The sequence below is a fragment of the Rhinoraja longicauda genome, chromosome 1 (genome assembly GCF_053455715.1).
Source record: "Rhinoraja longicauda isolate Sanriku21f chromosome 1, sRhiLon1.1, whole genome shotgun sequence".
Taxonomy (NCBI): Eukaryota; Metazoa; Chordata; class Chondrichthyes; order Rajiformes; family Arhynchobatidae; genus Rhinoraja; species Rhinoraja longicauda.
In genome coordinates, this window is record NC_135953.1 from 124531864 (window position 1) to 124559700 (window position 27837).

Below are 27837 nucleotides of genomic sequence, written 5' to 3' on the forward strand. Positions count from 1 at the left end.
GTTCCACCACTGATTTTCTGGCACTCTTGGTTCCAGAGCTTTGCTGGTTTATCCAGCCGGAGGTCGGCTTTGGGGATAGATGTGCTGGCTCCAGCTGGGCTGGAATTCCAGAACCCCGGCCGCAGGATGCAAATTCAACCCACCGATCGGCCATGTAAGTCCCGATGAAGTCAAGATTGGCTGCCTTGCCCAGCCTGGGTGCCACATTTTCGGGGAGACTTCCAGGGCAGGGGGATTTCTCACGGAACCCCTAGCGACCTCTAGCGGCCGAATTGACAAATTGCAATTACCGACTGTTTTGCGGAAAAATGTGAGGCGAAATCAGAATGGTGAAAATGAAATAAGAAAGCAGAAACTTTCCGCCAAATTCGGCAGGGTTGGAAAGGGTGCAGGTGGTGCTTGTGTACAGTTCTCATCTTAACTGCATGGGTTTCCTTCACATGTTCCAGTTTCTACCCTTGTGCAAATATTATAATTATATTAGCTATATGGGCAAAGGAGATCTCTGGGTGGACTTGCTACACTGCATATCCTAATTTGTGCACAGAAGGGAACTTTTCATTGAGGGCACTCGCAAACAAACCAAGTCTAGACTTTGGGTTAAATTACTATCCTTATCAGTGACAGGATGGATCCTGTTACATACAAGCACAGGACTGATTGAGACAAACATAAATAAAATCATCTTAATACAAACTAATGGAATAATTTTATTAGAATCTAACTATATAACCACATCTAGTGACCCCATCTCAATCTCCAAAAAGCTAACAAGGTTGAGACCGCAGCTGCTGGAATCTGTAGCAACAAGCAAGCTGCTAGAGAAATCATGCGCTGAGCAGCATCAGAAGGAAAAGGCATTGTCAGCATTTCTTATCAAAACTGTGGAGGCCAATTCTCTAGATGCTTTCAAGAGAGAGTTAGATAGAGCTCTTAATGATAGCGAAGTCAGGGGGTATGGGGAGAGGGCAGGAACGGGGTACTGATTGTGAATGATCAGCCATGATCAGCCATGATCGCATTGAATGGCATTGCTGGCTCAAAGGGCCAAAATGGCCTACTCCTGCACTTATTATCTATTGTCTTACGGATTTTTAAAAAGACTCGTAGAATAAATAATGACTTTCACGAACCAGAATAAATGGATGCATAATGCAAATCAAAATGCATAGCAAATTATTGTCATGAAGGACCTGGTTTATAATCAAAACTAACTCAATGTGGTGAAGTCTAATCAGCTCCTAAGAAAATCCTGAAGAGATTATACTTAAGGAGAAAGACCTTGCATCCCATTCTGGGCCAGATGCCCAAATGACGCACTTCTGAGCTATTACATTTTGATGACTTAGGTCAACTTTAAACTATGAATCATCAAAATGCCAAATCCTTAAACTGAAAATGACCTTGATCTTGGTCATAAGTGTTTATGACCAACTCTCATCCAACAAATCCAGCAAAATAAGTCCAGAACCAGTTCAAGTCCCATTGAATACTTTACAATTCAAGTGTGCTGCTCATCAGTGAAATAGTGAGCAAGACTCAAATTCACTCATGAAATTGGGAGTTTTGATTAAATTCCTGATGAGAGGAATGAAGAGTACTCTCGTGTTAATTGCACATCAATAATGAAATTGCACTTACATATCAACTTTGAACACCAATCAGCATATTATAATTCACTGATTTGACAAGAGAGATTTTATCAAGGAGGCTGTTGCAACGTTTGGTGGTGCAGCCTCATGGCTCCAGGCACCCAGGTTTAAATTCGGATCTGTATAAATTTGCAAATACTCTGTGACCACAAGGCTTTTCCCTGGGTGCTCTGTCCAAATATCAAAAAACTTGCTGGCTAATGGGTTACTGTAATGGGTTAATCGGTTACTGTAAATTATCCCTAATGGCTGAGAATCAACAAGGAGTTGATAAATATGCGAGAGAAAGGACGTAGCAGAGAAATGGGGGAATGGGACTGACGGGAATGCTCTAAGTGGGCCGAGTAGTTTCTTTTAGGGCATGAGATCATGTGAGACGTGAGAACTCACCTTTTCATAGTTTTCAATCAGAATTTCCACCACAATGTTCTGAAACTTGAGATCCATGATGGCAGCAACACTTTCTTGCCGAGCTCTCATCAGAGTTGGTCCAAACACAACTCCAAGGTTTGCAACGGTCATCAGGTTTTGCTTTGCATTATCAGATACGCTGCAGAGAAGGAAACAGCAACCCAATTGTTACATTTGGCTGTAAATTAAGGCACTAATTACTGAGAACCTGTCACAACACACATTTGTTTTGACCATTTTCAATAATTCTATTTTAATTATTAAGATAATGGTACCACTAATTGAAACTATTTTGTGAAACATACTAGACCTTGCTTTGGGAAATCAGCCTGGCCAAGTGATCAAAAAGTGGGAGAGCTTTTGGGAACAATGATCGCAACTCTGCAAGTTTTCAAATAATTTTGGATAGCAATATGACTGAAGCTCAGGGAAAAAGCTAAATTGGGGAAAGAGTAATTGCAACAGTATTAGTTTAGGCAGGTGTCAGAGAGAGTAGATTCGGATGAGCTATTATTGGGTAAGTCCACATCAGACATGCTGGTGTCATTTAAAACCTAACTGGTTAGAACACAGGAGCAATATATTCCCGTGAGGAAGAAGGACAAGGATGACAAGGTTGGAGAACCTGGGTTGATGAGAAATGTTGCAAATTTAGACCCAAAAAAAAGGAAGTAGGAACAACAGTGAGCACAAGGTCACCAATGGTGGTGAAGGAAATTGAGGATGCACAAGAAGATGGATTCGGAGGAATGTACATAGATGGTTATGGGAATTGCAGGTGGCTACAGAGGTACAGGCAAGACCACAAAGTTTTGAACCAGATAAAACATTTAAGTAACATTAGGAGGTTAATGAGGGTAAGTACTTTCCATTGGATCATTGAACATTTTCTTTGAAAATGCTGGTTTCTATTTTTGTTTAACAAAGCAATTCAAACTACAATTAACAGTCATATTTTTTAAATCACGCATTTTCCTTTTTAAAAAAAATCACTCCAAAGCCACACTAGTAAATCAACTGCTTAAAAGCAAATTAACTGAACACATTAATGCTATTAACAATCCTTTGCAAAATACATAGAAATCAGACAATGTTCTCCAATCATCTCTGCTCATGTTGCACTTTTATCTGCAGGTAATGCAGTGACTAATTTTTGTTCAGATTGGATTCTGGTGTTAGAAATTTGACAATTTAAATATCAACAGATGAAGAGTAAAATAATTTTTGTACTTTATGTTTGAGATTTAGATTTAATGACGAAACATTTTACTGAGAATTTTGTTCTATTATAATCCTACTGTAAACAAATCATCTTTGCACACTCTATGCCTTCCTGGAAATGGTATCAAATGAATGACCGCACTGACTTTTGGAGGTAAATAAAATTATCGTGCCACCAGAGGGTGATTTAGAAGTATAAAACTCCAGTTGCTACAGAGGTACAGGCAAGACCACAAAGCTTTGAACCAGATAAAACATTTAAGTAACATTAGGAGGTTAATGAGGGTAAGTACTTTCCATTGGACCATTGAACATTTTCTTTGAAAATGCTGGTTTCTATTTTTGTTTAACAAAGCAATTCAAACTACAATTAAGTCATATTTTGTAAATCATTCATTTTCCTTTTTAAAAAAAAATCACTCCAAAGCCATACTAGTAAATCAACTGCTTAAAAGCAAATTAACTGAACACACTAATGCTATTAACAATCCTTTGCTAAATACACAGAAATCAGACAATGTTCTCCAATCATCTCTGCTTATGTTGCACTTTTATCGGCAGGTAATGCAGTGACTAATTTTTGTTCAGATTGGATTCTGGTGTTAGAAATTTGACACTTTAAATATCAACAGATGAAGAGTAAAATAATTTTTGTACTTTATGTTTGAGATTTAGATTTAATGACGAAACATTTTACTGAGAATTTTGTTTTATTATAATCCTACTGTAAACAAATCATCTTTGCACACTCTATGCCTTCCTGGAAATGGTATCAAATGAATGACCGCACTGACTTTTAGAGGTAAATAAAATTATCGTGCCACCAGAGGGTGATTTTGAAGTATAAAGCTCCAGTTGCAAGCTATAGAGCACTTACGCAGATAATAATTAAGGCCAATGATAGTGAAGCTGGTTCAATTATAACAAGACTAACAATGCCCAAAGTGATATTGAGCTTATGACAAAAAGCAAGAACAGTGAATATTGCTATGCCAACTATTTTTTAGTTGGTTAATGTACTTTAGGAGGGCAGCTTACATTTTAATTTTAGGACCCCCTGTCATTCATCTGCATGTTCCACAATTAGTCTTGAAACCGGATGTTGGATTTCCCCAACATCCACCAGCTTCCCTTATTGCCAAGGAAACTAGGTCCCAAATTTCAACTCTTCTCACCTCTCCTAGTCAATCAAACCAACCTCCCCCCGCTGATGCAAGATTACTAATTAAAATCCTAAAACAACAGTGAGCGTGTATTCATTGTAACCATAACCAGCATCTACTTTCAGCAGCATCTCTCACGGGGCTGCACTCTACAACATCAGCAAATATACTTGAAATTCCACTGCTCATTAATTGTGGCACTCGCTTTTGTTGCAGATTAATTAAATCTGATGTTATTATTCTCTCTGCCTGCTAATCATCTTGGCAGCTCTTCAATTGTTTAGAAAATTTAAATACTGGAGCAGGAAAAAAAATCAGTTTCTTCTTGTCCACAGATATTCGTGGTAATTATTAAAATAATTCCTCAAAATATTGACAATTCTATTCAGGAGTTACATTAGATTTGCTAATTGACACAAGACAAGGTGAACAGCTTTTTGCTTTTAAAACGATTTCTTTTCCTTAAATATGTAGACAAAAGGGCTGATTGCAATAGCGATTAGCATCTTACTTAGCCAAATGCTTGACGAGAATGCCTAATAATTCTCGATTCTTTTCTGGAAGTTTGTGAATGAGAGAATGCAGTGGCTTGATTCTTGTTTCAGGACTACCGCTTTCTACAAAACAGAAAATATAATGGAACATTCACATTAGGTCATTTCAAGTTAATTCCATAAACGGTACACATTGCACAAGTGTTATAGAACCATTCTTTCAACAATGAAATCAGACTTCCGTTACTTCTCAACCTTTAACATTGTGTAATTCTACCTCCTTCACTTTGCTTCCAAACTACACATCCATAACCATCAGCTTGACACGGAGTTATAAAGAGCATCTCAGCCACCCAAGCTTATTCACCATTCACTTAGATTAATGCCAATCAACATTAATGCCAATCAACATACCATGTGAAAAACGTCACCCATTCCTTCTCTCCCGAGATGCTGCCTGACCTGCTGAGTTACTCCAGCATTTTGTGAATAAATCGATTTGTACCAGCATCTGCAGTTATTTTCTTATATTAACATACCAACTGCCTTTACTCGCATTCATTCCAGAATCTTCAAAACCCTAACACAACAAAATCTCATAACCTTAACTTTCATAATTGGCACCCTATTACAACAACTTTTTATAATGTTCCACATTTCAACATCCTGTTGTGTGAGGAAATAATTCCCAATTTCCTCAACAACACTTGTGAGGTAGAATCCAAACCTTCGGGATTTCAAAATATTCAGATATTGGATTATTCCCGTTTTACTGTATTTCTGCAGTAGATGCCCTCTTGTTCTCTATTCTTCCATTAACAGGATAAACGTATTTACACTTATTCTTTTGAACTTCCTGATAAATCAATGCTTCATTCATCTGAGCTCAAGGGAAACAAAAGGCAACGTCATCTGACCCTGCAGACAACAATCTCATTCAACTATTTCGCTTCTGGTATTATGAGATCTTTTTGCGCCATATCCAGTGTGAATGAGCCTCAAATTCTTCAGTGAAATCAAGACTCAAGCTATTATACTATGCTGTCACCACCAACGCATACTCTTACTCCAATTCCAACCACACTGCCACACGATCAGGCCGAACCAGACCTTTTGCAACCACAACACCTGATCGGATCTGATCTTGTCCTAAGCTTTCAAATCCTTTTCCTTTCCATCATAAATACCATCTATTGTAACACTGCCTGGACCAGTCTATCTGCTGTTAAAATCTCACGCATGTATTTGGCATTTTTAAATTCATCTGTTCCAGTGCTCACATGATCAACTTCCCATCTCCTCTGCACCATACATTGCATGTCCAAACCTCTCGTACTTCAATTTTCCTATCTTTCATCATTCCTGCCCATGCCTAGTTATGTCAGCTAGCCACGGCAAAGCTTCCAATTGGTGGCTCTCATTGCATCAAAAAAAAAATCATTGATGTGCTTCCCATTTACAATATCCTCTCGGCTTGTAAAATATGCCATTGTCTCTGCCCAACACAATTTCTGACTTGCTGTTGCCCTTCAACGGATTGTGTTAAGGGTGCAGCAATGACACAATGTCAGGTCATGCAACAAATTGCATTCATACATCACTTGTATGTATTTTAAAACTGAATATATCACAGTAGTGCATTTGGCTACTTACTGGTTAGAGAGATGAATTCTGAATGCAACTTGTAAGTCATGATAGGCTCTGGAAGATTTCTGGAACATATACAAAACAATACATTAATTGAAAATATAAAACCATTTAGTGACCTGAACAAAAGTGTTCTCATTAGTATATTTCTCAACTGAAGAGTATTAAGAAAACACTCAACACTCAAGAAAACACTTCAACAACTTGAACTAAATGAACATTTATTTGACTTAAGCCATGAAGAAAGAAGTTGATGAGTAAAAGGATTTTAAAAAAACAATCATCATCAGTATCAACCTAATCATCCCTGCATTGTTTCATTTTATATAATATTCTTGAACTATTTTGTGTTCACAAGTTGGACGAGGCTGCCAAGACCAGCATACTTTGGTTACTTTATTATACCGGCAGTGGTGGACTGCCTTGTTCGATTGTTGCACTCTCTGTCATGAAGGTACTCCTTAACATAACTGTTAAGCTTGAAGTTCTCAAAATTTGACCCGGAGACAATGCCGGAATACTTCCAAGTCAGGTTTGGAACTTGAACATCCTGGATATTTTGCCATTCCCATGTGCCTGATCCATAACCCTTTCAGATAGTGGAGGTTGTGAATTGGAGAGTTACTGACAAAAAGCCTTATCAAATCATTTCAAGGCACCTTTCTGATTTTACACATAAGGATCACATTGCCTTGGATGACTCAATCTTTGAAGCAGTTTTGCCTCGCACTCAGATGTTCAAATGGCATTGAAAAATTGGGAGGTAAGTCCCTCACTAGAGTTGGGAGGAGGTCCTTTTCTGTTAGTCACAGAATTTATTGTTGGTCCAATTTCAGTCAGTCGAAATCCCCAGATTGTTGGGGAATTCCATGACGGTCATTTCATTGGCATCAATGGGAGATTAGTCTCTCTCTTGTTGGAGAGCATAATGTGATATACTTAACAATGCAATGCTGCTTGTTGCTCAGGACTCACTGAACGTAGGTACAGATAGCTTCATACGAATATGAACACTAAATGCAACTCAATCTGTTTAGCAAACATCCTGCCTTCTGACATTATGGAAAAATTATCAATGACAGGATTAAAATTAGCTTGGAGTGAAGCCCAATATAACCTGTGATAACCTACAGATACTAAGATGGCAGTTTACAAGTATTGGGGTTTTTTTCTTGCTGTTTGGTAACTTGCAGACCTCCCAACATTTGATTTTACAAATTCAGAATTTTGATGTCCAAAATTCAGAATTTTGATGTCCAAAATTCAGAATTTTGATGTCCAAAATTCAGAATTTTACATAAACATTCATAATATGGCACGTAATACAACTTTTCAGCAAAAAAAAGTCTGCACGCCAAATGCGCGTACACATTGCGCTACATTCACGTGTGAAAAACGACTATTATTTCCAACAGTCTGCAGTTCTTGGACTACATGTACAATGTTAGGCCTATCATCAGTATATTCTACTATTATAGAAAGGTTATTGAACAGAAATACTTTTTGCAACAAAAAAATTGTTTTGTTTTGTTCTTTCTATTTTGCTTTTTCCTTACACATCCCAATTCTCTTGGTATTGAATAAAAGAACAATGGTCGAGACGAGACTAGCAGCGAGGCCGGGCCAGCGGCGAGGCGAAGCGAGTACAGCGGTGAGGCAAAGCCAGCGGCTAGGCAAGGCGAGGCTAGCGGCGTGGCTGGGCCAGCGGCGAGGCGGGGCGAGTACAACAGCGAGGTGAGACGAGGCTAGCGGCAAGGCGAGTACAGCGGTGAGGCGAGTACAATGGTGAGGCCGGGCCAGTGGCAAGGCCGGGTCAGCGGCGAAGCGAGTACGGCAGCGAGGCGAGACCAGCGGTGAGGCGAGACCGGCGGCGAGGCAGGGCGAGTACAGCGGCAAGGCAGGGCGAGTACAGCAGCGAGGCGAGTACACCGGTGAGGCCGGGCCAGTGGCAAGGCCAGGTCAGCGGCGAAGCGAGTATGGCGGCGAGGCGAGACCGGCGGCGAGGCGGGACCGGCGGCAAGGCGGGACCGGCGGCGAGGCGAGACCGGCGGTGAGGCGGGACCGGCGGCGAGGCAGGGCGAGTACAGCGGCAAGGCAGGGCGAGTACAGCAGCGAGGCGAGTACACCGGTGAGGCCGGGCCAGTGGCAAGGCCAGGTCAGCGGCGAAACGAGTATGGCGGCGAGGCGAGACCGGCGGCGAGGCGGGACCGGCGGCAAGGCGGGACCGGCGGCGAGGCGAGACCGGCGGCGAGGCGAGACCGGCGGCGAGGCGGGACCGGCGGCGAGGCGGGACCGGCGGCGAGGCGAGACCGGTGGCGAGGCGAGACCGGCAGCAACGCAGGGCGAGTACAGCGGCAAGGCAGGGCGAGTACAGCAGCGAGGCGAGTACAACGGCGAGGCCGGGCCAGCGGCGAGGCGGGGCAAGTAGAGCGGCGGGGCAGGGCGAGGGGTTGGGCGAGGCATGTGTTTTGCGGAAGAATGTGAGGCTAAATCAGAATGGTGGAAATGAAATAAGAAAGCAGAAACTTTCTGCCAAATTCGGAAGGGTTGGGAGGTCTGAATTTGGGAAGTTGTACTCTGATTTCAATTTCAAAAGAGTACTTTGGCACCACATTTGTCCGTGGTATCAAAAGCTGCCAGACACCTCAAGTGTGAGAAAGAGTTCCGACCCGAAATGTCGCCTAAACATGTAATCCAGAGATGCTGCCCGACTGGCTAAGTTAGTCTAGAAAATGCTGCCTGACTGGCTAAGTTAGTCCAGCACCTTTTTCTGCTGTCATCTCATTTTTTGTTGTTTGGATCAAGGCTGTCTGGAGCTATTAATAAATAAGCTAAACCTGTATTGTGAAATTTGCTTATTTTGATTGAATTTAAGTGAGAGAAAAACATTGTGACTTGAAGAGTACAACAGGAGGCGTAGCTGCTCACCGCATATACTGTTTCAGTGCACTTGTGATGGTCTTTGTTTCCCATTCCAGCGAGTTATCCAGATCCAATTCACCACAGGTCTTTGGGTCTGGAAAATATTATCACATTTATCAGCACAAAGAATCTGAATTCTCAATGCACAAAAAACTATGGCATTGGAATCCATTTGCAGAGCTAGATACCTGTACTATCACATCCTGAAAATATTCAAAGCTGGTGACATGCTGTCGTATTTCTTCTGCATTCTTTGCAAGTGTGAGTGGAGCAGGTGAAGGCAACCCACCATCATCTTACCAGGGAAAATTGGGGATGGACAACATTGGCCTTACCCCTGCTGTTATGAAAATGATTTTATTTTAAATCGTTGTAGATATTCCCTAGAATGCTATCTAGCTCAAATTTCTTCTTCGTTTATTCAATCTAGAATCTTCCACCAGATTGATCCCTGGGATGGCAGGACTTTCATATGAAGAAAGACTGGATAGACTAGGCTTATACTCGCTGGAATTTAGAAGACTGAGGGGGGGGGGGATCTTATTGAAACATATAAAATTCTTAAGGGGTTGGAGAGGCTAGATGCGGGAAGATTGTTCCCGATGTTGGGGGAGTCCAGAACCAGGGGTCACAGCTTAAGGATAAGGGGGAAGTCTTTTAGGACCGAGATGAGAAAACATTTCTTCACACAGAGAGTGGTGAGTCTGTGGAATTCTCTGCCACAGAAGGTAGTTGAGGCCAGTTCATTGGCTATATTTAAGCGGGAGTTAGATGTGGCCCTTGTGGCTAAAGGGATCAGGGGATATGGAGAGAAGGCAGGTACAGGTTACTGAGCTGGATGATCAGCCATGATCATATTGAATGGCGGTGCAGGCTCGAAGGGCCGAATGGCCTACTCCTGCACCTATTTTCTATGTTTCTATGTTTCTATCTGGCAGTCTCTTCACAAACAGTAAAAACAATCTCCACTCTTAAAACTTTCCTTAATATTGAAGGTGTCAGTTAGATTGCTCTTAAATCACCAGCATTAAAAACACCATAACGCCACTTGGAATAATTCTGATGGTAGACCATTGTACCAGGTTCAAAAGATGATGCACAAATCTCAAATTGTGACAGTTGCAAAAACTATTGCAAATGTAGCAAATTCCATAAATAGGAAAAGCTTAAACAAAGCAGTTTCAGCTATCAAAGTTGACAATCATTATTATCTTCTGGGATTCATTTTGTTCCTGCTTGCCATGAATCTTGTACTTCCTCCAGAAAGTTTCATTCTGATGCCAACTAACAGCTCTGCTACATATATATCATGACTAGCCTCAATGTAAAGAAAAGAATATATAAATATCACTTATACCTACACTTGTTACATTATCTATGACACTACAATATTTAAAATATTTAATAGAATATTTAAAGCAGTAGTATATTTTCCTATTTTGCTTTTGGTGTCTAGCTTTGGTATCAACATGATAAAGGTCATGGCTCACTTTTCACCACCTAGTGCTCACCCAATAAAAAGTTACTAACTAATCACGGGAATCAATCCTTACTAATTATAACAGACTCAAACACAAGGAAAATAAACCTCCCAGTGGATCACTTTAGTTACCACAGGCCTTAAATTGCTGCATGCATGCTGGACAAATGATACGTTAAACCATGCACACACTGTAATGCAGATATGATCTAAACATCCTTTCAGAGTCCTATCCTCTTCCTCATATAAGATATAACAAAAAAAATGTATATCATCAGGAATTATTTAATGGATAAACATTACACATCAGTTCTACTTTGACCAAATCAAAATTCTGCAGATGTGGAAAATCAAAAGTAAAAGCAGAAAATGTTGGACATACTCATGAACTCAGTTAACATCTGTGGGGAGTTAATGTTTCTAACCGATGACCAAAATGTTATCAACTTGAAACTATAACAGTGTTCCAGTTCCACTTTTATATTATAATAAACCTGTATAATTTTGTTTGAATTCTTCAGCAATATCCATTAGAAAAAAATTATTTTAAAAAGAGATTTTAATGGAAATACTACCAAATATTTAAGCGTGCTGAGACATTAAAACCCAATACTGAGTTGCTTGATTTGGCAGAACTGTGGAGACTGTTCTGCCTTCAGAACAATATAGGCAACCTAGTCCCATTTATTTTCGTTGTAGCAGTTCCAAATGTCAAAACAATGCATCAGCAAAATAGATTTGGCTGGATCATGTCCTAAAGAAAGGGTTAAAGAGGGCAGCAGTGGAAACTATTCACGACTATTTTTACACATCAATAAACATTTGGTCACCAAACTTCAACAGTGAGCGTGAGAACACCATGTTCCCATGCAGCTCCTCCTAAATCATTTCACACACAAGATACCAATGATCCAACTGCCACTCAGTATATACCAGGAAACTGCGTCGTCAGGAAGAATTAATACATATTTCAAAATCCAGAACCAGGGGCCACAGTTTAAGAATAAGGGGTAGGCCATTTAGAACAGAGATAAGGAAAAACGTTTTCACTCAGAGTTGTAAACCTGTGGAATTCTCTGCCTCAGAAGGCAGTGGAGGCCGATTCTCTGGATGGTTTCAAGAGAGAATTAGATAGAGCTCTTAATGATAGCGGAGTCAGGGGGTATGGGGAGAGGGCAGGAAAGGGGTACTGATTGTGAATGATCAGCCATGATCACATTGAATGGCGGTACTGTCTATTGTCTAAAATAATTTTCAACAATCAAATATAACCAGCAAATGAATTGAACATTGTTTTTTTAAAACATGTTAAGCTTGATAGAATTTTAAGCAAAATCTCAAGCTATGATTTTCCTCAAAAGTTGTTTTCGATTTGCTTATCTGTAAAAGTATAAATAGGACAAAGGCTTTATGCTGACCTTCATGTAAAACTGCAAACTTTCTTCATTTATAAGTAACATAAATCTATGATCTCCATCATTACGAGCTAAGGAAACGAAATATTTGCTGGAAAGTCACATGAAAACGGTCATCTTTAAACAGCAATTTTTTGCTGAACCAATGTTACAACTAATAGGCCCAGTTTCGGCATTCTTGCCATAAAGTGTTAACGAGAGGACTACCATGCATCTCAATCAATAGTCAATGGTAATTTACTATCACATGTACTTACATACAGGGAAATTACTTTTGCATTGAGTTCAGTAACAATCTTACTATACATAAGGCACAATCATACTCAAGTACAAAAGTGTAGGGTAGTAGATTACACTGAGGCAACGCACAAGAGTTATCGCGATTCTGCGCCATTTTGCACTCTTCAAGTTCAGAGTTGTTAAAATTGTTAGGGTCTTAACTTAGCCATAAAGGCTCATTATCCTGGTGGCGGCACTGATTTAGAATTGCACGGATTTTCCTGGTATGACGATGTGTCGTTGTCTACTGCTGCTCCGCTGGTGTAGGAAAGAACTGCAGATGCTGGTTTAAATCGAAGGTAGACATAAAACGCTGGAGCAACTCTGCGGGACAGGCAGCATCTCTGGAGAGAAGGAATGGGTGACGTTTCAGGTCGAGACTCTTCTTCAGACTGATGTCAGGGGTGTCAGGGAAGTGGGCGGGACAGAGATAGAATGGTCGGAGACAATAAGACTGGTGGGAGAACTGAGGGGGGGGGGAGGGATGGAGACTGAGGGGAAGCAAGGGCTATTTGAAGTTAGAGAAGTAAATGTTCATACCGCTGGGGTGTAAGCTACCCAAGAAAAATATGAGGTGCTGTTCCTCCAATTTGCACTGGACCTCACTCTGACAACGGAGGAGGCCCAAGACAGAAAGGTCAGATTGGGAGGGGGAGTTAAAGTGCTGAGCAACCGGGAGATCAGGTAGGTTTAGGCGGACTGAGCGGATGTGTTCCACAAAACGATCGCCGAGCCCGCGCTTGGTCTCACCAATATACAGAAGTTAACACCTGGAACAGCGAATACAGTAGATGAGGATGGAGGAGGTGCAAGTGAACCTCTGCTTCACCTGAAAAGACTGTTGGGGTCCTTGGATGGAGTCGAGGGGGGAGGTAAAGGGACAGATGTTGCATCTCGCTTTGGAGGGGAAAGTACCTGGAGAGGGGGTGGTTTGGGTGGGAAAGGATGAGTATTTGGAAGGAATATTTCGCTTGGGTAGCTTACACCCTAGTGGTATGAACATTGACTTCTCTAACTTCAAATAACCCTTGCTTTCCCTCTGTCCCCATCCCCTCCCCAGTTCTCCCACCAGTCTTACTGTCCCCGACTACATTCTGTCCCGCCCACTCCCCTGACATCAGTCTGAAGAAGGGTTTCGACCTGAAATTTCACCCATTCCTTTTCTCCTGAGATGCTGCCTGTCCTGCCGAGTTACTCCAGCATTTTGTGTATACATTCACCTGGGATGCTTTGCCTCCAAAGGTGATGGAAGGTGGATCAATCTTCACGGAATTTCTTTATTTATTTGGAGTCAAAATATTGAACCTTTGTAAAGGGTGTGTGACGTTTGAATGGTTCCTTAAAGAGGTGCCATGGGCATAAAGAAAAGAATACCCTTCCCCAGCATAATTTCATAATTTGCAGGGCCAACCCATATATTTTCATGAAGAAAATACACTGTTGATGCTGGAATTGTGAGAAAAACACAAAATGCTGAGTAACTCAGCAGACTGTGTTTTCATGGTGAACAATTATATCCTAATTGCAGGATGATTAGTCTCTGACTTCCATACCAGTGCAATGCAACATGAAAATCAGAAAGTAAGCTGCTGGGTTTGTTTCAGCTGGACTCGGCCAAGGGTTCAGCCAGAGCATAAATGGGTCCAGGTAAGGGGGCGAGGCACACTACATAAATAATACAACCACATTCAGTTGTTTTCTTTAACCTCAGTTTGCCCTTATGTTGTCAGAGATACTTTAGAATAGTTCACGGGCCTAAGATGGCATCAAATCATCAGAAGCCATCAGGGGTGTTCTGGGCTTGGCAATGGCATCCAGACAAAGCACTGGATCAGAGCAGCATTTTAACTGACACCCTCTGAGTGGAAGCCGAGTCGCAAATGATAGAGTGACCGATGGGAAATCATGCCATGGAGTTGGGGCAAAGGATAATGTGGCTCCGGTCCTGCTCTACCTTGCAGGACAGTTATGGCAGCCTGACCTCAACATTATTTTTCTGCTGCAATGCTACGAAAGCCAAGTGCAGCCAAGGGAAGTGTGGTGTGGTGTGGATAGCAAGGACAGTGGGCCAGATCGACCCCGATTGACATCATTAATTTTTGTGAATAATTGTCCCGAGTGGAAATCAGCTGTTTTTTTTTAAACCTGCATGATTAGCAAAACACTTACCATTTAACAGGTTCACTAGCCTCTGGACTTTTGAACTGACTCCAACCACTCTATATATACCTTGATCATTCAGCCCTGAAAAACAAAAACATAATATTAACACAACAGTGATCACAAACTGTTCATATGCTATTTCAATTCTGTTTGCAAGGAAAATGATTTCTTACAACAGCACATCTTCGCCCATCAAAAAATAGACAAATGGAGATCAACATGTAGATGCCTTCTTATTTTATGTCTGTAAATATTTTTTCCAATAATTAACAATCTGGTTTAATTGAAATATTACCGTCATTTGGCTCTATTGAGTATCTTCAGGTTGTTTCCGTCTGGCATAGGATATTATTCAAATAGATTTTTCTCCCATCTGATTCCCCATCCAACCTCACACCAGTACAATCAGCCTCAATAATCAAGGCAACAAAAAAGCCAGTAGCTACTGCCTGCAATGTTGTTTGCATCTAGCTTTCAGGAAGAACAATCTTATGCTATTGTACTATCTTGACTTGGTGTGATTGGTAGACAAATCTCAATCCTACTGCTCGACATAAAATGCATGACCATCATACATTAATTGACATTATTTCCTCATTGTCGATTAGACCATAATTAAAGAGTAAAACGTAACTTCATCTCGTAAATAAACTTAGTGACTCTCTCCAAGTTGCTTCTTAACTTATTGGAAATGATTAGAAGTGCAGAATAAAATAAAATTACCACGTGTCTCAAGTACATGGATGCATTTATTTAGTATGTTGAAACCCATTTCATCCAGTTGAGTACCTTAAAAGAAAAAAGTTACAAAATCACAATCTAAGGAATAAACCATATTGACATCAAATAAAAATCTTTTTTTTTTAAAGCACATCTGGAATATGACATAATTGTAATAATAGAGAATATAAACATGATTTTTATTTCTTCCTTCTGGTAGAATAAAAGTAATCTGGCTCTTTAATTAAAGAATCCAACAAACGTGATGAAAAACGTCTGAATGAAGCTGCAAGAATAGCCAGGTACAACAGTTTAATAATTAAATTTATATGCATATACTTACTTCCTTCTTTTCTTGAATTATTCCTGGTGACTAAATATACCTGTCATTAGAAGAAACATTGTTACAGCAAATTACACTGAAAAAAGAGAACCAATGCAATTATAAACGGGGCATGAAACAATGCTTTGTGAAAAGAGTTGGCCATATTGATTTTTTAAGGATCTTCTGTGGAAAATGGGAATCATTCTTAAATGCCATAGAAAATGCCATTTCCTTTTACCACTACAGACTACGTTTTGACCATGCCCTCTTCTGGCACATTGAGATTCAATATTTAGAGTCATATAGCATAGAAACAGAGCCCTCAGCCTAACCCATCCCTGCGAACAAAATATTCCATTCCAAACTAATCCCATTTACCATCAACAAAATGCGATCGGGATTTGAATTGAGTGCAGTTTTGATACTATTTGCAGCATGGGCATTCTAGGGGTCAGATTATCTGTAAAGGGCTACGACAAGTTGGACTTGGGATCAGGCATATTAATGACCACAGCATGATAGTAGGGAAATTATCACAACATAAGTTGTGTACTTCTTCCCAGCCAAATATCTCTGCTCTCAGCTTTTGAAAAGGCAGTGAATGATTTCCTTCATTTCGAGCTGCCAGATACTGAGTTTGTGTTATCTGCTTAGAATGCTTCATTTATCTTAAAAGGAAAAAAATGTTTGAACGGTCACCCACTTTGAGCTGTGCAATTTAGGCGTCTTAATTTAGGTGTGTTAATTTGTGTGTCTTACTCGCAATGTATCTAACTGTTAAAGCTTGAGTAGCGATTATTGGCATCTGGATGTATAAATAATTTCTTTATTTGCAATTATTCTCAGGTTAATCCTTCCAGATTTCATTACTCTGTTTGCACAAACTTCAACAATTTCAAGCATTTCCCATGTTACATTGACTGACATCAAAACTATATCAAGTCATATTTCTGTCCTTGGTTATTTTTCATTGAGGCACAGTTGATAAATTCTCTACACGTGTTCTCACTTTGTTTTCTAAGGCTTGGACTGCCACTTCTGTTCCAAATTTAAATATTGGTACACTGTCTCGAATACTTCTCAAAGTCACTTGTAATGAACAAACCATTGAGGAATTGCCCCTCCATTTTAACCAGGAATTATGAACTTTACATTTATATGAATTCATTGGAAAACTATTTATTCTAGTTTCGTTTAGTTTAGAGATACAGTGCGGAAACAGGCCCTTCGGCCCACTGGGTCCGTGTCGACCAGCGACTCCCGCTTACTAACGCTATCCTACACGCACTAAGGACAATTTTTACATTTACCATGCCAATTTACCTACATACCTGTATGTCTTGAGTGTGGGAGGAAACCGAAGATCTTGAAACCCATGCGGTCACAGGAAGAACGTACAAACCCCATACAGACCGTTAGGATCGAACCCAGGTCTCTGGTGCTGCAAACGCTGTAAGGCAGCAACTCTACCGCTGCGCCACCGTGCCGCCCTGATTCTAGTTATGGCTGTTGACATACAGGTCAGCTACATTCCACATCTTCAGAATGGCTACTCAATTTTGTGTTATTTTCCCTTTATTTTAATACAGCAAACCTTCCACAGAGAACAAAGTAGAAAACCATGTATTTTTATCAGCTTAGCTGAAAAAAAGTGTAAATTACACTTAAAAGACTGCATGCTGATTTAGGTAGCATTCAAATCTTACTGATTTACAGATTATGAATCATACCAAAATATCCATTCAGCCATGCAGCATTAATGCACAGAACACTCATTTTAACTTACTGGTTATGGACATAAAATGCTGGAGTAAGTCCGCGGGACAGGCAGCATCTTTGGATAGAAGGAATGGGTGACGTGTACCATTCCTTCTATCCAGAGATGCTGCCTGTCCTGCTGAGTTACTCCAACATTTTGTGTCTATCTTCGGTGTAAACCAACATCTGCAGTTCTTTCCTACACTTAACTTACTGGTTCCTTGCCATCCAAAGCTTCCATCCACTGTCTACGGTCTTCTTCTGTAATAGCTTGGAGGGTGATAACACCTTGCCTGCAATACACACCAACAAGAAAATATATCTACTGAAAATGAAAATCCAACACCTACATCACAATTTCAACACTGTAAAATTGTTTGAGATTACATTTGTGACAATTACTCAATTTGATCCTCTGATAGCAAGACTTTAAGTTTGATTAATGTTAAAGCAGGATAATGCCTTTTTCATTAATTTGACAACCGTGTGAAATAGCACAACAAAAACCCATAAGCATTTTTCCACAATACTGAATAAAACAAAATAGCTTAAGTGAAAAATAATAAACATGCACAGAAAGACCCTGGAAATAACAAGCTGGATGTGCTTTAATAATTTGCAGGAACATTACTCTTTTGCAATTAAAAATCACTTTGAAACACCTCAAAAACAAATAATACCAAATCGTTTCTCTTTCATTATACACTTGGATCTTTTCAGATTTACATATCCCAGCTTATTGATAAATTTGGCCTCTATTTATCTTAGATAAGTCACAATGGTAACTGCAGTCAGTAATGGGAATCTTCCAAGTTTAACAAAGTCCCCTTTCTTTATCGGAATTCTGAATGGAGATCTAGCTATGCTTTTGGCTGCATGCCGAGATGCTGCCTGACCTGCTGAGTTACTCCAGCATTTTGTGAATAAATCGATTTGTACCAGCATCTGCAGTTATTTTCTTATATATATATATATATAGAGTTAGTGGCAACTACAGCTACCCAAATTATCTTGCAGTTTTCTGTGCAGATGCATTTTGCAAAACTTGTTCCACCAAGCCCATATAGTTTCCAATTGAAAGCATCCCATGATTTGACTTTTAAAAGATAAACAAAGCTACCTAATGTCTTATCAAAACTCTCATTTGGGTTGCAATATCAACCTCCAACTGATTGTCCTTTATAATTTCTAAAACAGTTATAGCTTGTGGGATGGACACAAAATGCTGGTGTTTCTGGTCGAGACCCTTCTTCAGTCCTTGACGACACCCCCCCCCCCCCTCTCTCTCTCTTCCTAAACAAACCAAGACCAGAGTCCCCAGTCCTTGCCTTTCAGAGCAACAGCTGAACAAGTGAACTGTTTCTTCCCACTGAACATGGGGCACAAAATACAAGCTTGACCTTTAGTAAAAACTTTGAAAAAGATTAGGTTAGGGTATGTGATGAGCAAATGATTTGTCTAACTAGCCCAGGGAGGACCTACAATTTGTCATGGGAGTATCCTTTATGGGTGTAGATGTCACTTCCCCAGCTGGTAGCCTGTTCGAAATCTTCTGAATCGGGACAAAGTAGGCAGAATGGAGGTAGTGAACTATCTTCCTATCTATGACATTCTTCCTTCCTAACATTCCTACCTATGGGAATCCGTATGAAGTTAGTGCAAGGAATGAGGTAAAAATGCATCAGAAATGTATTAAACAACAGAGCTGGCTGGCACAGGCGGTTGAATGACATTCCTACTTCTTACAAAGGAACACAGCCCACAGTCACAATGCAGACTGCAAATTACTATGCAACTCAGAATCTGGGTGAATTTTGTCTTAAAAAAAACCCAAAGTATAAGAGTAACTCAGCAGGCCCAGCAGCATTGGAGGAACACAGATAGGCAAATGTTTTGGGTCAGCACCCTTCAGACATTGTGAGAAGAAAGCTGGAAGAGAGGAGGGCCTGGCTGGTCATTGGTGGATACAAGTAATAAAACAAACAGTAATAGTGCAAAGACAAAAACTATGCACCCAAGTCTATGTAGTTCAAAGAAACCTAGTTCTGTGTGAGCTTGGTAACTAGTTTGAAGGGGATGATGGTGTTGAATACCAAGCTGTACTCTATGAACAACAGCCTGATGTATGTATTTTTATTGTCCGAATGGTCCAGTGCAGAATGGAGAGCCAGTGAGATTGCATCCTCCGTTGACCTGTTGTGGCAGTAAGCAAATTGTAGTGGTCCAGGTTCATGTTGAGGTAGGAGCCATAACAAACCTTTCAGAGCATAGACAGGTGCAAGACAAAAGGATTGAAGAACTGTGAATCTAGAACAAATAATGTGGGTCGCAGATGATGACGGAAGAAATAGGTGAGTGCAGGTGGAGCACAGGGGAGAGGGGGAAAAGAAAGGGGGGATTGGGGAAGGGGGTTGGTAGTTGCCCAAAACTGGAGAATTTAATCGTTGGTTTGTAAACTACCCAAGTGGAATATGAAGCTTGTTCCTCCAACTTGCGTACGGCCTCCCTCTGGAGGAGGCACTGGACAGAAAAGTCAGTATTGGAATGGGAAGAAGAGTTACAATGGTTAGCGACCAGGAGATCCAGTAGGCCTTGGCAAACTGTGCACAAGTGTTCGGCAAAACGGTTGCCGAGTCTAGCCCTCGTCTTTGATGTAGGTCGGAAGGGACTAGACGGGGGGGGGGGAGTAATTGGAATCAAGGTATTTGACGAGCTGTGAGGCAGGAGCAGGTAGAAACAATGGATCTGCCAGGATAGTCCTGTTTGTGGATTTTGGGCAGGAGATAGAAGCGGGCAGTGTAGGGCTGGGGAACGATAAACATTGGAGGCTGTGGAGGGTATCTCGTCAGAGGTGATGAAATCATAAAGAGTCTGGGAGATGATGGCTTCGTGTTCGTCAGTGAGGTCATGGGCAAGAGGTAGGTATGAAGAGGTGCCTGAGAGCTGGTGCCTGGCATCAGCGCGGATTCTGAATTTATCTTTGTTCCTTTCTGTTAGATTCCTGCTTCATGACGGTGCCTGACTTTGTTCTGCTCCACCGAAAAGAACTCAACTCTTGTCATACTTTCCGACACGCAGTCGTGTGTGGTCATTTAAATATAGTAGTCTCTGTATGCAGGTCCACAGATCATTTACAGCTGAACTTTAAACTATACGGTATTCATAGCCTCCATTGGGGAAATCAGGGTCAGTGGGTTTTATTTAGCCTCCTTATGGGAACTTTGTAAGTTGGTGGTCGACAAGTCTGTCCAATGATGGGAATGCAATCAGGTGCAAAACATACATCATCAGTCTGAAGAAGGGTCTCGACCCAAAACGTCACCCATTCCTTCTCTCCTGAGATGCTGCCTGACCTGCTGAGTTACTCCAGCATTTTGTGAATAAATACATCACAGTTGTATCGCTAAACTAAACAAGGCAGGAATGCAAGCCTAACACTTTGGTCAAATCCTTTGAGTACGGCAGGAGTCAGTGTTCTGGATTTCTCACAGATGGGGCAAGCAGTTCATATTCTCCATTCTGTCTACCTTGTCCAGATTCAGAAGATTGATGCAATTAACCCAGGTTGTCCTGCAGCCAAACAGAAGGTGGTAAACATCACCATGACTTCCAGCAATGTGATTCACTCATACGGAATAGCCAGAACAAACCCCACCTTCGCTGTCGTGTGCTGGGGCAGCAGGGCGAAGGCCGCAGACGCCAACAGGATTAACAAGCTCATCAGGAAGGCTGGCTCTGTCCTGGGGGCAGAGTTGGATTCATGGGAGGTGGTCTTGGAGGGGAGGATGCTCCTCAAATTGTGGAGTATCTTGGACAATACAGCTCACCCCCTCCATGACACACTGGTCAACCTGAGGAGCACCTTCAGCAACAGACTGGTTCCAACAAGATGCAGTACAGAACGCCACAGGAGATTATTCTTCCCTGTGGCTATCAAACTGTACAACTCCTCCCCCTTCTGTTGTGGGGTAGACTGACTTGACTCCCCTCCCACCCAAGCCCCGCTCCCCAATCTTTGCACATCCCTAATCTGTTCCACTCGACACTTTGATTTCATGTTTCATGTATCTTGTGTTTTGTGACTGTTGACCAATTTCCATCCTTGGATAAACTCGAGAAACCTTTAGCAAATAATAAATGGCAGCACTGTCAAAGCTGGCAAAAAATCTGTCGTGTTTCTGAGCATCTCCAAATTTAGAATGATCTAAATTATTAACAGATGAACTCATTCAAAATATTAAGTCTTTTGAAAAGTTAAAGAGAGTTCAATGTAGGAGGGGGAGCCATCGAAAAGACTGGCACAGCTAGATCTCATCAGGCCCATGGCTATACCTTTGCTTTGAAGAAAGAGGGATGTATCAAAAGAAATGTGGAGGGTGAGGGCAAGTTCTGTCAGTCAGCGGAGATCCTTATTTGAAGGAAACTGTTCTCTGTTCTGAGAAGAATGGGACAATAGAAGTGTAAAAGGATTGGATGCCCATGGCAAAGATGAGGCGGTGGGAATGAATTTCTTATCTCGGTAATGATTGATCTAAATGATGACCTAGACCAGTGAAACTACCTGGAGGCAGAAAATAAACTATCTTCCCCTTATTAGCCATGGGTTTTGTCTCTCTTTTGTGCTTTAACAAGAGATCACATAATATGATGTGAGGGGTAGAGAAAGAGCTACTAAACTACAAAAAGTTGTCATTGTGATGTGATTAGGCTTGATGGGTCTATCCCTAGATGTGTAGCATAGTTAAATGCACAATTTCTTACTTGTTTCAGAAAAATGAATGTTACGAAGAAACATCATGGACTGCAGAATTGAAAAATGGTTCATTATTTGTGGCAACATGAGACTTCAAAAATCAAAGGAACATGAGCAGTACAAAATCATTTCCAAATAGGTAGAACTTTTTTTTCTGTCAATGAACCACAAAGAGCAATGTTTACCTGTCCTTTCCTTCGATGTCAAAACAAAATCTCTTGTCTGTGGAATCAGACTTTTTCCTTGTGCAGGATTTAACAATCAATGCATCTTCATCACCCTAAATAAAAATGTACTCAATTTTTAAAACAATCTCAATATTCAAAACAAATGGATTTTACAAAATAAATCAGTTTCAAAAGACATTTAAGATAGAGAAGTATAGAATGTAGAAACAAGGAACTGCAGATAGTGCATTATATTTAAGATATCTGCAGTTTAACCTTTAATTGCATATAGCCATGTTAATCATAAAATCACACAGAATACAATATCCATTGCACTTACATCTGCTCTTTCTCATTCAATCTCTATTAATTTGAGGTAGAAACAGTTTGGATGACCTATGTCCTAACTCACACCGACTCCTGTTCAAACATCAATCCTGGCTTCCAGTTAAGTAACCCCTTGGATTAAAAATTCTCACCTTAGTTTCTCAAACCTTCCTTTGATTATTTCCATCCTAACTCTGTGCCTGCCATAGTTCCAGAAAGTTATTGAATTTCTAGACCACCTACCAAGCAGAGCCTTATCAAAGGCCTTGCTGAGGTCCATACAGACTACATCACCTGCCTTGCCCTCATCAACCTTCTTGGTTACTTCTTCAGAGACACAATCATGATATAAGATCCGCTATACACAAAACCATGCTGACTGTTCCCAATCAAAAGTTTCAAAGGTCTTTTATTGTCACATGCACCAATTAAGGTACAGTGATATGCGAATTACCATACAGCCATACGAAAAAAAACAACAAGACACACAACTACATAAAAGTTAACATAAACGTCCATCACAGCGGATACCCCACATTCCTCACTGTGATGGAAGACAAAAAAGTCTAATCTTCTTTCTCTTTATTCTCCCCCGGTCGGGGCAATCCAACCATCCGTCGGGGCGATGGAAGCTCCCGCAGCTGGCAGTCAAAATTTTCTGCGTCGGGGCGATCGAAACTCCCGTGGCTTGGAGTTCCTGAAGTCGGTCTCTGACCAGAGACCACGGGCTCCGTGATGTTTAGTCCGCAAGCACCCACGGTTGGAGTTCCGAGGTCGATCCCTAGCAAAGCTCCACGATGTTAAGTCTCGTAGGCTCCCCACGGTGGAGCTCTCAAAATCGGTCTCCAGCAAAGGCCGCCAACTCCTCAATGTTAGGCCGCAGTGCATCTCCGTCAAGGTAAGAGATTGGAAAAAGTTTCCCCCAACTCCACTCCCCCACAAAAAAACAAACTAACAAGCTAAAGAACACTAAACACTAAAAATATACATTCAACACATACAATTAAAACACAAAGAAGGAAAGGACAGACATTGCTGGCGAGGCAGCCATTGCTGGCGCCACCGGTGGTCCGATGAACCACTGTCTTTACAAATGCATATATATCTCATCGTTCAGAATCGTTTCCAGAGTCTTTCCTACCGCAGATGTTAGCCTAAAGGACACAAAGTACTGCAGCAACTCAGTGGGTCAGGCAGCTTCTCTGGAGAAATGGATAGGTGACATTTCAGGTTGAGACCCTCTTCACGTTGGAGTTTCTGAGGGAGTAGAGAAGTCAAAACAGTTGTTGTCCCTGTGGCAGTGAAAATAAAAAGGTTCATAGAGGGCAGAAAGCCAGAACATGGGGTGTAAGAGGTGGGGAATGCTGGAGGCATGAGAAGAGATAATCAGTAGGAGGCGAGGACTCTTTCCCATAGAAAGAAGAGCATTACATCATGACGGGCCTGGAACTCATTGAGGTGGGGGTGGAGGAGTACAAAGGTAAGGCCTCTGTTGAGAACAGACCGTTCTGTATCAGAAAAAGAGAGGTCAGGGGGTTTGGTGTCAAAGGGGAGCACAGAGAGGCTTGGGGGAAGAGAGTAGTTTGAAGAGAGGGAAGGGCAGCAGGGCCCAATGGTTCTATTACAGAGTTTAATTGTGGGGGGGGGGGGAGCAGGAGGACCCAGGAGTCAGACCACATGGTGTTGTAGCCGGCAGTGTGAAGGCCCTTGGCCGGGCAAATTGACATCTTCGACCTGCTGGTGGCTGGGGATGAACAGAGGATCGGCGAAGTCAATTGTCAAGGCCGAGGGCAGCCGGAGTTCAAGTAAGAGACAGTGTTGGTGGCAGCAGGTGCGGTCTGGAAGCAGCTGAGGAAAGTGTGGGCCGGCAGTGGCCATGGCATCAGTAGGCCCAGCCTAAAAGCGGCTGGGGAAGCGGTGGTGACATCGGCAGGCACGGCCTGGCGGTGCGGTTCGGAGGCAGCTTTGGTGGTCCCGGCCTCAGAGAGACCGGGGGTGGCAGTGAACGTTGCTGCTGCATCTTCCGGCGGTGCTGTGGAATCTGGCCTCGTAGTAATCGGGCGCAAGGCCAATCCGGCAGTGAAGCCACTGGCCTGTGGGCTGTCGGGAGTGCGGCTGAGTCAAGCAGAGTCGGCAAATACGTCACCTATCCACATTCTCCACAGATGTTGCCTGACCCCCTGTGTCCTTTTGTGTATTAACCAGAATCTTCAGTTCATTGTTTCTACCGATGTTAGGCTTATAGTTGTCAGGTCTATACCACCCAGGTTTTTATTTGCAGCCTTCTTAAATAGAGGCACAACATTAGCCTCCCTCCTGTGGTCTGACACCTCAACCGCATCTCATGATTCGTAGATCTCAGTCAATGCTCCTGCAATTTCTTCTCTAATTTTCTTTCTTAAATATATTCAGAAGAGGAGAGGAAAATTCAGGAAGGGAATTGCAAACCTTTAAGGCCCTTGCACCACTTCCAAGCGGCTCATTAGTAAGTTAACAGAGCACCAGTATACATAATTGCCTCACACCCCACCAGCAAAGGACATGTTGTGCTAAAAATTCTAAAATCAACAGATCAGTCTGAGAGGCAATGGATATTATGGTGGTAATTGGATGGAGGGTGGTTGGGGTTGGAAAGATAATGTAGAATGGATAACAAAAATAACACATTACATCCAAAAAATGTTAAATCAAACACGAATTTACTGAGAAAATCGCAGTTAGCTAAGTGGCATTCCCTGCTATTAATATAAATTAGAAAAGCAATTTCAGGTGCGGGGCAGATGTGCAATGAAGGTGAATAGCTAAGAACAGTTGTTCAAGTTAGGATGTCCACTATTAGCTTCAGAAAAAATTGTGCTGCACAATCTGCCTCACTTGCCTTTCCTGACAGCTCGACAAAGAAGCTTCTGTTTTCGACCAGAGTCATCATCAGGTTGATTAGATACCATTTGCTTCCCTCAACATGGGGAGCAAATTCTAAAACCATTCGATCAACAGCTCCGGCTCTCTGCTTCTCCACTGCCGTGTATGCCTGCGCAGTATGGGAGCGCTCAGCTCATGCAAGGAAGATTGATCCTGTGCTAAACACAAGCTGTCGCTGCATCAGTGGATGTATGAAACCTACCATGACTGACAACATCTACCTACTCTCTGGCATTGCACCTCCTGGAATCAGAAGAGCTGTAGCCAGTCAAAAAGAAAACCTCAGACAATCAGAGGATGGAAGACACCCTTTGCTACCTCAGCGTTTCAAATCACGCAGACGTTTCCTCTCTTCTGTCCATCCCTTGGACTGCATTGCATCGTTCAGAAGGCTCAAACTCTGGGAAGAGAGACTAGAGAAATCTCCGGAAGACATTCACATGGCAATCGATCCCTCTGAGAAACTCCCACCAGGTTCCGACCAACCGTGGATAACCTGGCGCAGTCTCAACAGACTGCGGACAGGCATGGAGAGAAGCAAATCGAACATGCTGAAGTGGGGATATACTGAAGATGCGGCAGACTGCGAGTGCAGACGGGGCCTCCAGACTATGGAACATCTCCTGAGCTGTGACATGCTGCATGACACATGCACTGTAAAGGATCTTGCAGAGGCCAACGACGTGGCACTAAAATTTGCTCGCTATTGGCAAACAGTTGTGAGATGACATGAAATAATAATAATCTGCCTCACTATTAATATGCCCCAAGCATGTGAAGTCAATGCCTTTGTACTGCTAAAATATGCTAAAAAAAACACCATTAAAGTTAAGTACCATCATCACAAATCTAAATACCGCTATAATAATCTGATGTGTAGAACACTACCAAAGAACAGTGAATTATTAGAATACGAGGCAAAGTCTCCATCTGAGCGAGCCAATTACCACTTAAGATAGGGAAATATTTCTTCACTCCATGGGTCTTTGGTATTCTCCACCAACAGAGTACCATACACGCACTAATTATGCGTATTCAAGACTGGTACTAATATATCTTTAGGCTTGAGGGAATTCACAGGAAGTTGGGATAAGACAGGAAAGTGGTCTTGAGGCACACGTCCCATCAAATTGTACTGAATAATGAGGCAGATCTGAGAAACCAAATAGCCTACTTCTGCTACTGTTTCTTATATTCATAATTGTCCTTGATACTGTGTCCAATCTAACAACCCCTCAGAAATATTTGATTGAAGGACAGATACAAGTAGTAGACAAAGCCCTAGCTGGGCAAAATAAATTGCTACAATGTCAGAGGTTAGGGGACCTCATTATGACAATTTGCAAGGGGATAATTCCTGTTAAGCCTTAAGAGTCAATATATAGTTTTCCCAGAAACCACAAAAGACACTACACTTTCAGTGTAAAGAGCGAGGGGACACAAAGAAAATAACCGACACAGTATTTTAACTCACGACACAATGTAGTATTTCAAACTGGATTTTTTTTTAAATTCTAGTGCATGTGGGAAATTCCAACACTAGAGGATGCCTCTATTGTTTGAGAGATTTACAAACCAGTTTAAATACTTACAATTTTCCCACCTGATCTCTGATCAAACTGCAACATGGTAAACCTCTTTGTCTCCTTTTTATAAGTGCAGTAATATTTCACCCAACTTGAGCCAAAGGGACCTGTTCCTAGAACACACAGAGCAATCAGATGTCATTTACCAATCACTGAAATATTTAACACACTGGGGTAATTTACCATCAACTCAGTGGGTTGATATAAATGCAGACCTCCCAACATTTGATTTTACAAATTCAGAATTTTGATGTCCAAAATTCAGAATTTTGCATCAAAATTCATAATATGGCGCATAATGCAACTTTTCAGCAACAAAAAAAATTATGCACGCCAAATGCACGTAAACGTTGCGCTACATTCATGTGTGAAAAACTACTATTATTTCCAACAGTCTGTAGTTCTTGGACTACATGTACAATGTCAAGCCTA

General features: G+C 41.5%; 1 protein-coding gene across 1 annotated transcript in view; it reads right to left on the reverse strand.

The window, feature by feature from the left end:
- The window catches only part of arhgap10 (Rho GTPase activating protein 10), a 139629-nt gene that overhangs the window by 23460 nt on the left and 88332 nt on the right, over positions 1 to 27837 (reverse strand). Inside the window, exons 9-18 of the mRNA XM_078412329.1 lie at positions 27412 to 27518; positions 22589 to 22683; positions 17865 to 17943; positions 15911 to 15950; positions 15571 to 15636; positions 14854 to 14928; positions 9517 to 9604; positions 6595 to 6653; positions 4959 to 5064; positions 2043 to 2202 (exon numbers count right to left, since the gene is read on the reverse strand). Coding sequence (XP_078268455.1) covers positions 2043 to 2202; positions 4959 to 5064; positions 6595 to 6653; positions 9517 to 9604; positions 14854 to 14928; positions 15571 to 15636; positions 15911 to 15950; positions 17865 to 17943; positions 22589 to 22683; positions 27412 to 27518 — 875 coding nt within the window. The remainder of the gene's footprint in view (positions 1 to 2042; positions 2203 to 4958; positions 5065 to 6594; positions 6654 to 9516; positions 9605 to 14853; positions 14929 to 15570; positions 15637 to 15910; positions 15951 to 17864; positions 17944 to 22588; positions 22684 to 27411; positions 27519 to 27837) is intronic.